Source organism: Hyperolius riggenbachi, chromosome 3 (assembly GCF_040937935.1).
Source record: "Hyperolius riggenbachi isolate aHypRig1 chromosome 3, aHypRig1.pri, whole genome shotgun sequence".
Taxonomy (NCBI): Eukaryota; Metazoa; Chordata; class Amphibia; order Anura; family Hyperoliidae; genus Hyperolius; species Hyperolius riggenbachi.
Window position 1 is genome coordinate 376,786,937 of NC_090648.1, and position 12,821 is coordinate 376,799,757.

The 12,821-nt window shown below is 42.4% G+C and overlaps 1 protein-coding gene across 6 annotated transcripts in view; it reads right to left on the reverse strand.

The window, feature by feature from the left end:
- Positions 1 to 859: 859 nt before the first annotated feature.
- The window catches only part of ERC1 (ELKS/RAB6-interacting/CAST family member 1), a 393,540-nt gene continuing 381,578 nt past the window's right edge, over positions 860 to 12,821 (reverse strand). For all 6 annotated transcript variants that reach the window (XM_068277245.1, XM_068277243.1, XM_068277242.1 and 3 more), the window contains one exon: positions 860 to 9,640. In XM_068277245.1, the coding sequence (XP_068133346.1) occupies positions 9,503 to 9,640 (138 nt within the window). In that variant the 3' untranslated portion in view covers positions 860 to 9,502. The remainder of the gene's footprint in view (positions 9,641 to 12,821) is intronic.

Genomic DNA, 12,821 nt, shown 5'->3' on the forward strand with positions numbered 1-12,821 from the left:
CTGCCATATTTTCTTTTAAACAATACCAGTTACCTGGTAGATATGCTGATCTTTCTTCCATCAGTAGTGTCTGAATCACACACCTGAAACAAGGATACAGCCAGTCTAGTCACACTTCAGTCATAATAGACATCTGATCTGCAAGCTTGTTCAGTGTCTATGGCTTGAGCCACCTCTGCCCCCCCCCTCCTCCTTCAGTTCACATGAGCATCCTTCTGCCTTCATGTGCCTCCTACAGTTCCCCTGTGCCTCCTTTGGTCCCCCTTTGTGACTCCTTGTTGCCCTTGTGCCTCCTTCTGTCCCCATGTGCTACCTCTTCCATCCTGCGCATGCCTCTGTCCTACTGTGTACTCTGTCCTCCTTTGTGCCTCCTGCTGTGTCCCTGTGTCACTCCTTCTGTCCCCTTGTGCTATCTCTGCCACACTCCTGTGCATCCCTCTCTCCTACTGTGTCTCCTACTCTGCCCCCCTTGCCTCCTTATGTCCTCTTGTGCCACTATCTGTCCCCATCCTCCTCTTGCACTCCCCCAGCCCAGTATGTAACTGCAGAGTATACCGCAGCTGTGCTCTCACCTCACCTTTCGCCTGATTGTCATTGTCCACAGTGTGATGCAATTTACCGGAGATATGGAGCGGGGCTTTATGCAGCAAAGGTAAAAAGCAAGAAAAAAGCATATTGTGTTTGTTACATGATTTTTGTGCGCTCTCATAGACTTTAAATCTAAATGCAGATGCAGGAAACCTACAGCATGCGCTATGTTTACGTTACAGCAGGCTACTGCAAATCAACAAGCATTTCCATTAAAATCTGTCAATCCATTCGTTTTAACAGGTGAAATAAAAAAACTCAAACATCATGCTTTTGTTCATCTTTTTTTATTTTTAGTATTTTTTGGCATCTTGTCAGGGAGAAAAAAATTCAAAATAACAAAAATATTGGTACATGAAGTATGACAAATAAGGGATACAGTAACCTCCTCACCGTCAAAGCCCAAGGGTAGCACCACTGAGTGATGTACTCAGAAGGCCAGTGCCACCAGCAGGACTCTCTGGCTAGGAAAAGATTTATTTATTTTCTTGTTAAAAAAAAGTTTTTACAAGGTTTAAAAAAAGGCACAACACAGCCCAATAGAATACAGAGTGAGGACGTTGGTGAACCCCTTGTGTGGTGGGCAGCGGGGTACTTCCAGGCTGGCCGCTGGCGTAGCGGCAGGGTAAACTGGAACATAGAGGAATACAATGGACATACAACAACAGTAGTGGATTGCCAGCAGCACTAGTATGGCCACTTCATTTGATAAACTGGGGGCTGCCTTCAAACCCCATGAACATCTTCCCCTTTATCCATGAGACAACAAACCACCCTCCCCCGTAACATGCCATAAATACATTCAACAGCCCTCGTAACATTCCCCCCCACCCCACTCTGTGTGAGCATCTGAACTGGAATATGTCCCCCTCTGCAGCTTCCATCTACGGCAGCCATGCAGAGGGGTAAAGCAGCTGATCACATGCTCCCTTGTACAGCCACTACATTACATTGGATTGTACAAATCCTCCTTCTGCCTTGTGGAGGGATCTTGTTCCCTCAAGGTTTGCTGTGATTTTAAATCATGGTTAGAGGAGATCTCCATGAGGCATCAGTGGATCAGGCTTTCAACAGAAATATTATTTGTTGTTTATTTCTTTAAAAAAAACAAAAAAACTGTCCTTAAAAGTTATCAGCTGAGGAATTCTAAAGCACTTTCTCTAGCCAGCTTCACGTACTTGAATGAGTCAGGACATTAGTGGCACGCCAGAGATTGTTTTGCAGGTTGTTTTCGTGTAAAAAAACAAAAAACAAAAAACACGTGCATTGGCTTTCATTAATGTCATGTTTAAATTGTGTGAGTGTGAACTACAATGGAGACTGGATATAGACTTTAATACAACGCCTGCATGCAAGCGAGTTAGAATGATGTGATCACTTTCAACCCAGTACTGTTAACAGGCCCATAGAACTGTATGGCCAGTGAGTTAACATGCAGAATTATTCTGAAACGCAACTGACCCACTGTGAACCAGCCCTTAATGGAAGTTTTGTTTTTTTTTAGAAACCAAAAAAACTCGCAAAACGCTCTCTGGTATGTCAGGGCGCTATTTGATTAATGACTTCATAGTCATAGTATAGATTTAAGGAGGAATTAAGGTGCCCATACATCAGACGATGTATGGGCAGATCAACCAAGAGACAGATCGCTCTGTGATCAGAGAGATCTGCTGCCTGCCAATACAGCAGAGGAAGATTACCGATTGACTTCAGCATGAAATCTCTTGGGAATCAGCCTTCTGACGCCACATCTGCCGCCTCGCCATCCCCGCACTGTCCACCCAAATGTAAAATGTGCCCCTTCCGGTTTACCTGTCCATGTCCGCCAATGGCTCCATGCTCCGTCCGCAATTTGCACACACACGCTCCACATGCGGATGGAGCATGGAGCCAGCGGCAGACAGAGACAGGTAAAGTATACTGCACGGCGCACATTTTACATTAGGAGGGACAGTGCCAGGAGTTCAGTCGCTCATCACAATATCACATGGCGTTACCACCCCACATCTGATCGAACACGTGGGCCCTATATCTTGCAGCATGTCCAAACGATACATGCAACTAATTTCGGTCCAAAATTGGTCACATTTTCGATCTGGCATGCTCTTGGCAGCACTGATTTTTTTCTAAACGGGTGGTCGATTAGCCGACAAGTCGCCTTATATATGGCCACCTTTAGACTGCACATTGCATAATGCACACGTTTTAATGTGTGAGTACTGCTATGGACACTGCATGTGTTATAACTTCTTAAAGTACCCCTGAATCTGGAAGAAAAAATTTAACGAAGCCCATGGTGGGCTAGATTAATTCCTCCTGAGTCTTTTGATGCTGTTTGTTGTCGTCAGGATCTCCTCCATTCCTTGTCCTAGGTCCTCTAAGTGTTATACTGGATCCCTCCATGGAATACTTTTCTGGAAGTTCCCCTGAACGGTGCAGAGCAACTCAGAACTGCTCAGGTGCCAGTTCCAAATCTGGCATGCACAATAAAAGTAAGCACTTGTTCACAAGAGCATTCTTTCACTGCACATGTGCAGTTCAGAATCCCTTGGCACTGCTTAGAGGAACGTTCAAGAGGTTGGAAGACGGGACTGGGCATGGGGAGACACTGACAACCATGAGCAGCACCAGGAAAATCAGGAGAAGGTAATTTAACCCATCATGGGCTTCATTTAGTATCTTCTTCCTTAGATTCAGGGGCATTTTAATTCAAAGCCTGCATGCAGCAAGTTTGAATAATGCAAATAATTACAACACAGAGATGTGAACGTGTCCATAGAACAGTATGGGCAGTGAGTTCAGCTTCAGATTTTTGCTGCAATGCAATAGTGTGAATGCACCCTTAAAGAAAACCTGAACTGAAAACTAAAAGTCAAAATAAGCATACACAAGTCATACTTACCTTCCATGTGGTCTACTCCTCAGTGTCTTTCTCCTGTCCCGCGTCCTGTTTGTTCACTGTGATCAAGGGAATTTTCCGTCCTCCATTTTGAAAATGGCCATTACCGAGGAACAGCTTTCTGCTCAGCACACAGTTAAACTGTAACATCGCCCACTTGAGCCATAGGGAAACGTGGACATTACCTGGTACATCAGTTTTCCTCTCAGCTATAACTGACAGCAACTGATATTTTACCAACAGCAACTGATATATTTCAGATCTGACAAAATATTGTCAGATCTGGAAGGGATTATTGTCAGAAGAAAATGGTGAGCTTCTGAGAGGAACTGATGGCACGGTAACTATGTAATGTTTATTTGAAGTTACCTCATGTGTTTATTTTAAATATGTTTACTCAGTACAGGTTCTCTTTAAAGCGGACTTGAACTCAGAACTTCCTCTCTGCTCTAAAAGATCAGTTCTTTGTTACAGCTGATACAAATCCTGCAATAAATCTGCAGTTTGTCTACTTTCTGCTTTCATGGAAGCAGACATTAACATCATGTGCTTTCAAATTACCTTATCTGCCATCTCTGCCATGGCAGTCAGCTGACATAGCTCCGGAATCAAATTACAATTTAGTCACAGATGTGGGGGAATTAGACAGGCTAAACTCTCTAAATACATACAGGGTGCATTTCTCTATGCGTTAGTTCTATCCTATGCAAGACTTCAGTTCCACTTTAAGGACAATACAAATGACCACAACTCTATTTGGGAAATAGCTCAGGTGTTAACTAAATCTAAATGTCAATTTCAAGGACACCTGAAGTGAGAGGTATATGGTGGCTGACATATGTATTTCCTTAAATATGGCAACTTGCATCCTGCTGATCTTTCTGGCATCAGTAGTGTCTGAATCACTCACCTGAAACAAGCATGCAGCTAATCTAGTCAGACTTGTTCAGGGTCTATGGCAAAAACAGGCAGAGGATCAGCATGAAAATGCTACTTGCCCAGTTAACAAGCTGATCCTCTGCCTAGGATAATCTCTGCATTACTGATCCAGCAGAGGTATGCAAGTCAGTCTAAGTCTCTGCCAGGATTCCTGATCCAGAAAATAAAGATGGTGGCCCTTATATTCTTCGCACTACAAATTGCCTTTAAAAGTGACCTAAAATACATTTCAGCAATATAAACTGAGTATATCATACTAATTCACGTAACCAGAGTTCAGCTTAACTAAAAACTGCATGGGTTAATTTCCAGCAAATGGAGATTGAAGCATATGTAAGTGGAAGTGAAAGTAAAGAGATATGAGTTCCTAAGCTTATCGGTTAGCGAAGACATCCATGACAGTAAAAGAACAATAAGGGCCTGTACACACTGAAGATCGCTATGTGCAATCACAAACGCAAAGAGATTTTAAAATCGCATAAGGTATGTTTTTTAATGTGTTCACATTTTTCTTGTGCGTCCTTCAACAGTAAGTTGCAAGGTCTCCTAGGATTTGACCTAAGAAAAATGCAATGCAATCGCATCATGTTTATTGTATGCGATTTTTCAAACAGCACTCAAAAAGCTGTGCAGTCTCTGCAATTGCAATTTTCTAAAATCGTATCGCATTACTGTGTACAGTTCATCACTTTTAAAAAGGCTTTGTGTTATAGGCCCTAAGGAGGCTTGAAAGGATACAGGGAAAAGTCTTCTTTCTCACACTGAGAAACCTCCTCCTGACACAAAAATAGCATTCTCCACTGTGCATCTCTGGAACACACAAAATCTCTGCAATGCAGTTTTCATTGAACGTAACATCGGATTGTATATTAATACCATATGCTCAGTTTACATTGCTCAGGTTTACTTCAGTAAATCAGAAGATGATCAATCGCTATGGAAGTTCATAATATCTCACCTGCACAGTTCTGCCTACCTCAAAATTGTAGTGTTCACCTCCCAACAGGAGGAGAGGGAGAGCTCCATGTGAGTGTCATGGCAGGTGTGTAGGAATGCAGAGATCTCACCACAAGTGCCCCTGACAGACAGAAAAATCTATTTGGTGGATGACCTATCCATTCTCTGCCAGACACTCAAATATAATAATTAGGTGGAGTAACCCTTTAAAGATTATGTAGGAAAAGCATCCTGACCAACACTAACCAAAAACGGAACATGATTGGTCAGATAATACAAAAATATTTAAACATGATCAATTGCTTCGCTCCTCAAGAACACAAGGATCCACTTCACCTATTGGTGCCCACGTGAGCAAGAGAGAACTTGTACAACCCAATAAAGTCAACAGATGAAAATTGCTGTAACTTGCATCTCAAGTACATATTACCTAGCTACGAAAAGCTTGCAGGTGTAATACCTCTGTGGAGCTTTACCTGGGAGCAGTGACTTTTTTTTTACTTTAAAAAAAAAAAAAAAAACTGACGAAACTGCTTTTTGTAGTGTACAAATTCAAGCAAAAACAAAAAGACAAAAAACATTGAGAACCATTTTAGATATGGCAAATGATCCATACATAAAACACGCAAACACATATCATACATATCTCTATACACATGTGCGCGCCGGTACAGTCTATATGCACACACATTTTTTTCTACTTCTGCAGGATGGCCATCTTCAGCACCCCCTTTGATTGTGCCAACAATCAGAACAATGTGGGGGGTCATTCTGCCGAGATGGGGAGCAACAGACAGACACGTACACAGAGGAGTAAATCGTTCGTTAAGGACCAGGCGCAGGCATAAACCACGAGAGAGAGAGAGAGAAAATTATATATTAAGTAAAAAGGCCTGAAAATTCAGGTTACACATTACTTACTCCTCAAAACACACCAGGAATGGAGGTTTCTCTTAATTCATTTTTTGACACAAAAAAATTTCAAAAACACCCCCCTCCCCCCAATATTCTTACTCTAAAAACGTAGCAGTGCCAGCCATTTTGCTCAGTAAAGATATGTCTGTAGTTTAGTTACGAACCATTTTATCTTCTTAATATATATTTATCATATAGCTTTTTTTTGTAGTGTTAAGCTTTATAACTCCACCACCCCAAAAAGTGAACGTTTCTTTTAATAAAAAGAGATTAAGTTTTCAGCTTAAAGAGATGAGAAATGAGGCACGGTTATCTCTTATGGTATATAGTGACTTCTGACTTGTACAAAGCAACTTAGAGGTGTCTGCACAAGGGTGACTCCCCTAAAAGAGTTCAGGATGACCATGGGCTACCAAGACCCTTCCAGCAGATTTTCTACAGTCCAAACCAAGGAAGGAACTCCATAGTCAACTTCTTAGTGTTTTTTCATTTCTCTAATCATATTTACTTGCTTTGGCAAACAAGCAAAAAAAAAAAAAAAATCACAGTAGTGGTAGACCATTTGTTTCCAAAACTTTTCAAAGGCTGCTTACTCAGGAATACTGGCAGAAGCCATAAATCATTGACCTGCTTTTCAAAATAAAACTTTAAATTTCATTAGACTTGTTGCTTTTCAATTCTCTTGACGAGTTTTGCCCAGTAAAATCTTTGCTGCCAACTTGCCCATAATTCTGTAGGACTAAGATTTTCCCATAGAACAGAGATACACAGGATGGACTGTGGCCGAGATATTTAGCAAAGTAACAGTCATGAAGGCCACAGTTCCCTGAGTACTGAGGCCAATCATAGAGCCCTTTTCTGGTGGGGAATTTTCAAGTCATTGCCTGAAAAAAACATTCACAAATTATGGCGGGATTCATCCGCACCTCCCACTGCTTCCAGAAATCTGCAGGATATGCTGCCAAAGAGCAACCAGTCAAATACCAAAACGAGTGATGACATTATGGTGGTATTGTCAGTCAAAGTAATATATGGGAAATTCCTGACACTACACACTCATGGTGATTTTCAAGGCATGAACAATACCACTCATGAGTACACAAGGGCCCTTCGACAAAACACAAGTCCCTTGCAAATCAAAAAGCATCACAAATGTTTGTAGTCTAGCCTTGTTGCAAAATCTTTCTTTGGTCTTCACAAAGGGCATTGAAACTGGTGGTGGATTAAACCTAGAAAAGCAGACTGAAAAGTTTACAGAAAATGAACCCAGCTGTGCAACAGATCTGTTCTGGTGGAGTTTGGAATTATCTTGTGATTGGTAGTAACCTTTGACCTCACATGGTGATAACTTACTGGAGCAGCCTAAACATTCTAACAGGGGAAGCTTTAGTGGGCACATATAAATCCCTATATTAGCTCATCTTTCACTTCCAAGGCCTCCTTTGAACCCCTTATTTAGACCTGAACTATACAGGTTCTTGATGACTATGTGGATTCCTGAGATTGTCAGAGGCAGAAGGGGGGAGGGGGTCGCTGCAATCCAGGCAGAGAAAAATCTGCCCAATCCACCATTGAATATGGGAGGTAAAACCTAATATGTAACAGCTCATTTAAAATGATCCAAAATCTAATGCTGTAAACTAGGGCAAAGGCTTTCTTGTGAGAGCCTCTAATATTCTAAACAGCTGCAAGCAAATACTTCTAGATTTGGATTGTTTTTTTTTTCTAAACAACAGCATAAGTTATAAACCCCTATGGCAGATCTTTAGGTTGAGGTGCTATAACCAGCCAGGCTACATCCATACAGCTAGGTTAATCTTTTTAGATGTATTAACAGCTCGTGGTGACCTGCAATCCTACTATGGAATTTCCATCATCCAGTTCACATAAGCAGGCAATTTGCTGTTTGTGGGAGTGACAACATACTATCTGCAATCTCTGCCACATATAACGTTGGCTGCTTATAGTCTTGCTGCAATGGGAGATGTTTAGGCAAAAGTTCATTCACATATAAGGTGGCGGTGCTGTGACATAAAATAATATAACTGCAGGGTAATAAATTGAGTGTTCTCAAAGTAACACATCAAGTGCAGATTGCTCCTGAAAAAGAAAAGATTTTGCAGGCAGGCAGTGGATATTATAACTGTCTTAAGCAGGCATTTTTCTTTATTTGACAAGACCTTTATGCATGTTTAAGACTCATGCATGTTTCTGCATAATGTTTAAATTTACTTTATGTATTTTTAGACAAAAATGTATTTCAAGACATGAGTAACTAAAGATGATCAGTTCACCCCATCTACCTTCTCCTAAAGGAGAAACTATGTAGAGGCACCTGATCAATTTGTACTTCTTAGATTGGTTGTGAACATGTTACTTCTGCTTCCTATTTTAACAACAGAAGTGAAAAGTTACCTTTGCCAGTCAATAAATAAACCTTACAAAACACATGCTTATGTGGGAGAATCGGACCATATCTATTAGCACCCCTAAAACATATTCGATCACAGCTTCTGTGGGCAAGATGAGGACACTGATGCAGTCACATGTCAAAGAAGTTAGAACAGGTCCGACCTACAAACTGACTGCAACAATTCACTAAATTTATGTCTGAAAGGCCAAAAACAAGAAGCAATTTAGGTTCTTTTTAATGCAAGTCCAGAAGAAAAAAATAGATAAAAAGCTTGATAGTTGGTTAAAAACCAAAAAGATCTTGGCCAATATTCATATCTTTTGAGTTGGGCTGAGCTTGTAGGACAGAAACGTCATCTCTTTAGATTAAAAGTAAACTTTGTGTAACAGTTTAATTTGCTTACACCATCCAGGATTGGTGCAGCAGACCCCTGACGCAGCTGCATTCAAATATTATGACACAGGGCCCAGGCAATCTCTTATTGCATTTCTGTGGGAAGTCTCTGCTAAGTTGTAGACAAGTGGACCCACTGAGGACCCGATGAGATCAGTTCCACCCTTGAACGAATAAAGGAATCTAATTTGGTCCTGAGGGTTTGTGCTGGCACCCCAGAACTCCATGAAACAGATCGGCTGCTGCAGGGAGCCGAAAGGCAGTGCAAGGCTGTGAGTGTGTGTGTGCGCAACTCCACCGCCCAGGGTGGAGAGAAGAAATAATTCATCAACTAACACTGTTGTCCATGTAACAGGGCCAAACGGGACTTCCTTGGCTACCCCTTGGGATGGATGAGGTCAGGATGACTCTTCTAAGGCATTGACAACTTGCTCCAGGATGTCTGGACAGTGATCCGCGATCTGCTGCAGGATGGCATTGGCAAATTCTTGCAGTTCCGCACTCTCGTGCTCACACTTCTCCAGTTCTTCGCTCAGCTGAAGGGAAGAAACAGAGTCGTTAGGACAAGGGAAGGATGACAATAGGCACTACCTTTTACACTGTCAGACTACTAAAATAAATGGAAAAAAGATTGACAGTAAGTTTATTTAATGTAATCCAACAACAGATCACTAATGACAAGACTATACACTGCAGAAGATGTCAGAGCTGCATGTAAATACAAAAGGAATAATGAAAAAAAAAAAATCACCTCAGACTCTCTCTCCCCCACTCTTTGTAAGAAGACCTCCCTTACCACACACAAAAAACCTTTATACTCGCCAAACTGCTGGTAAAGATCCAGCAACAATGACATTTTTAGCCTTGTCTCAGAGAGGTATTCTGCTGTGGCATTTCCTTAGCCAGGCCTTCAGTGTCATCTAAATTGGGGCATATATGGGTGGTGTGGTGCATGTGTCCTGCTCACACTTTCCCCCTAGCTTGATTAAAGGGCGACATGGCTCTGGCAACATCCTTTAGGGTAGAGGTGCCCACACTTCTTTGACTTGTGAGCTACTTTAAAAAATAAAGTCAAAATGATCTACCTATGCACAATTTTAGGAGCACAATTGTATATAAAGAATGGAAAATGTAGTGGGGTTGCGATCTACCATGAAGTCTTTCACGATCTACCATGAAGTCCTTTGCAATCAACCTAATGGGCACCCCTGCCTTAGGGTGAGGGCCAGGGAGGTGCATTGTGGAATGTAATGTAGACAGTTGTGAGACTAGGTGTTAGGAATTGTGGAAGAGGTTGGTGCTGGCCTGCCATTCTCTCTCCAGTGCTGGTCTATGGAGGAAGGTAAGGGCCTAGGGGGTTGGAGGATGACACATGGACAGGCAGTAGTTTAAATGGCAGGAATTACATCACCTCCAGAACGGATGATGTACCATGTTATTAGGGAGGGTCTGGAGGGCATTCTTAAGAGTTCAGTGGAGCTTCAGGTTTAAAAGCTCCTTCAAGGGAACCTGAAGCAAGAGGTAGATAAAGGCTGACATATTAATTTCCTTTTAAGCAAAAACTAGTTTTCAGTTTTAAGCCTGGCTAGTATTCAGACACTACTGCAGCAAAATAGATCAGTGGGGCTGCCAGGCAACTGGTATTGTGTTTAAAAGCAAATAAATATGGAAGTCTCCATATCCCTATCACTTGGGATGTCCTTAAAGAAAAAAAGGTATAGTCACATATGCACCTTCAGAATGGTACATATGGTGTTACTACATATGTACTTTAACACATCTACATAAACGCGTGTCGGGACTGTTAGTTCACATTTTGTGTTCACGTTTTTCCGCACATTTTTAAAATCGCACAGCTTTTTTTTTCCACGCAACTTGCACGTTCGCATACTGTACATGCCATTGGAAATGTTTCCGGAAAACCATACGCGTTAAACGCGAACGCAAAAGCCAAGGGAGACCCAGGAATTGCAGCGGAAAATGGCACTGTAAGTGTGTTCCCCGCCTTAACCAGTTCACCTCCAAGGGGTTTTACCTTAACGGAACAGAGCAATTTTCACATGTCAGTGCTCCTTCCTTTTATTCCCTAATAACTTTATTACTACTTATCACAACAAAATGATATATACCTCGTTTTTTTCGCCACTAATTAGGCTTTCTGTGGGTTGTACATTTTGGTAAGAATTTTTTTTATTCTAAATGCGTTTTAATGGGAAAAATACAAAAATAATGAAAAAAAAATCATTATTTCTCAGTTTTCAACCATTGTAGTTTTAAAATTAAACGTTCTCCTATGGATAAAACCAACACATTTTATTGCCCAGTTGTCCCTATTATTAAACCATTTAAATTATGTCCCTATCACAATGTATGGCGACAATCTATTATTTTGAAATATAGGTGTTATTTTTCGGTTTTGTTTTTTTTGTCCGGTCCATAATTACAAGTCCCTATGTAGTAAAGTAAAAGTCATTTTCCCTCATAAAATATAGAAGAAAAAAGCTCAGTCCCTAAGGCAACTATTAATGTATTTTTTGTAAGCTGATTTTTTTCTTTTTATAAATGTGGGGGGGGGGGGGGGGATGCTTTGGAAGTGTAAGGTATTAATTTTATTAATATTGTGTATAAGTGTATGTGTATGTATGTGTAATATACCTTTTGGCCACAAGATGGCGCTAGTGAACACTTTCCCGTTATGGGAAGTGTTCACTATATTTTTTACATTTTGTTATACTGTGACGGCTTCCTGTTTTCTGAATGGACGTGGCCGCTGTTCGCGGTCACGTCCATTCATTCCAGGCATTGCGATTGGGTAGAGGACTGCTCGGTCCTCTTCTCCAATCACTTAACACGGAATCCCGACGGAAACGGCGGCGGGAGCGGCGCGCACACGTGCGGGGCGGTGGCGGGAACGTGCGACGGATTAAAACGTCATGTTGCCGTTAACAGGCTCTAACATTACGTTTTAATACCATACAATGTCATTAACTGGTTAAAGTGCACGAGAAGCGGCTCAGGTACCATACTTACCTGGCGCTTCCTTAAGCCCCCTTTAGGGGGCTCCGGTCCCCAGCAATTGAGCCCGAAAGCCTGGCCGAGTCGCGCTTTGTTGCGCATGTGCGTTCCAACCGGGTGCACTCCCCCATCACCCTCCCGTCCCTGGGAGAGTTCTGCACCTGTGCAGGCTGCACTCAGGGTTCTGTTCCTGCACAGGCTGCACTCGACCAGGCTTTCGGGCTTAATTGCCGGGGTTCGGAGCCACCCGGGGAGACGGCGAGGGACTAGCGGCCTTAAGGGGGCTTAAAGGAAAGGTCAGAGGAAAAAAAATAACAAGTTCTACTTACCCAGGGCTTCCTCCAGCACCTGGCAGCCAATATGTCCCTCGCTGCAGCTCTGGTGTCCCGGGGTCCCCTCCATTGCAGATGCTGACCTTGCCAGGTCAGCATCTTCTGCGCCTGCGCAAGTGCGCTCACATTCAAACTCACGTGGCCTTAAGCGCTCTGACAGGCACATAACCAGCGTGCATGCGCAGAACGATCCCAACCACTGGATCGCGAATGAAAGCGGGGAGAGGTGGCGCACTTGTGCTGGTGCAGATGATTCTGACCTGCAGAAGTTGGCATCTGCAATGGAGGGGACCCCATGACACTAGAGCCGCGGCGAGAGACACATCGGCTGCCAGGGGCTGGAGGAAGTAAATCTTGATTTTTTTATTTT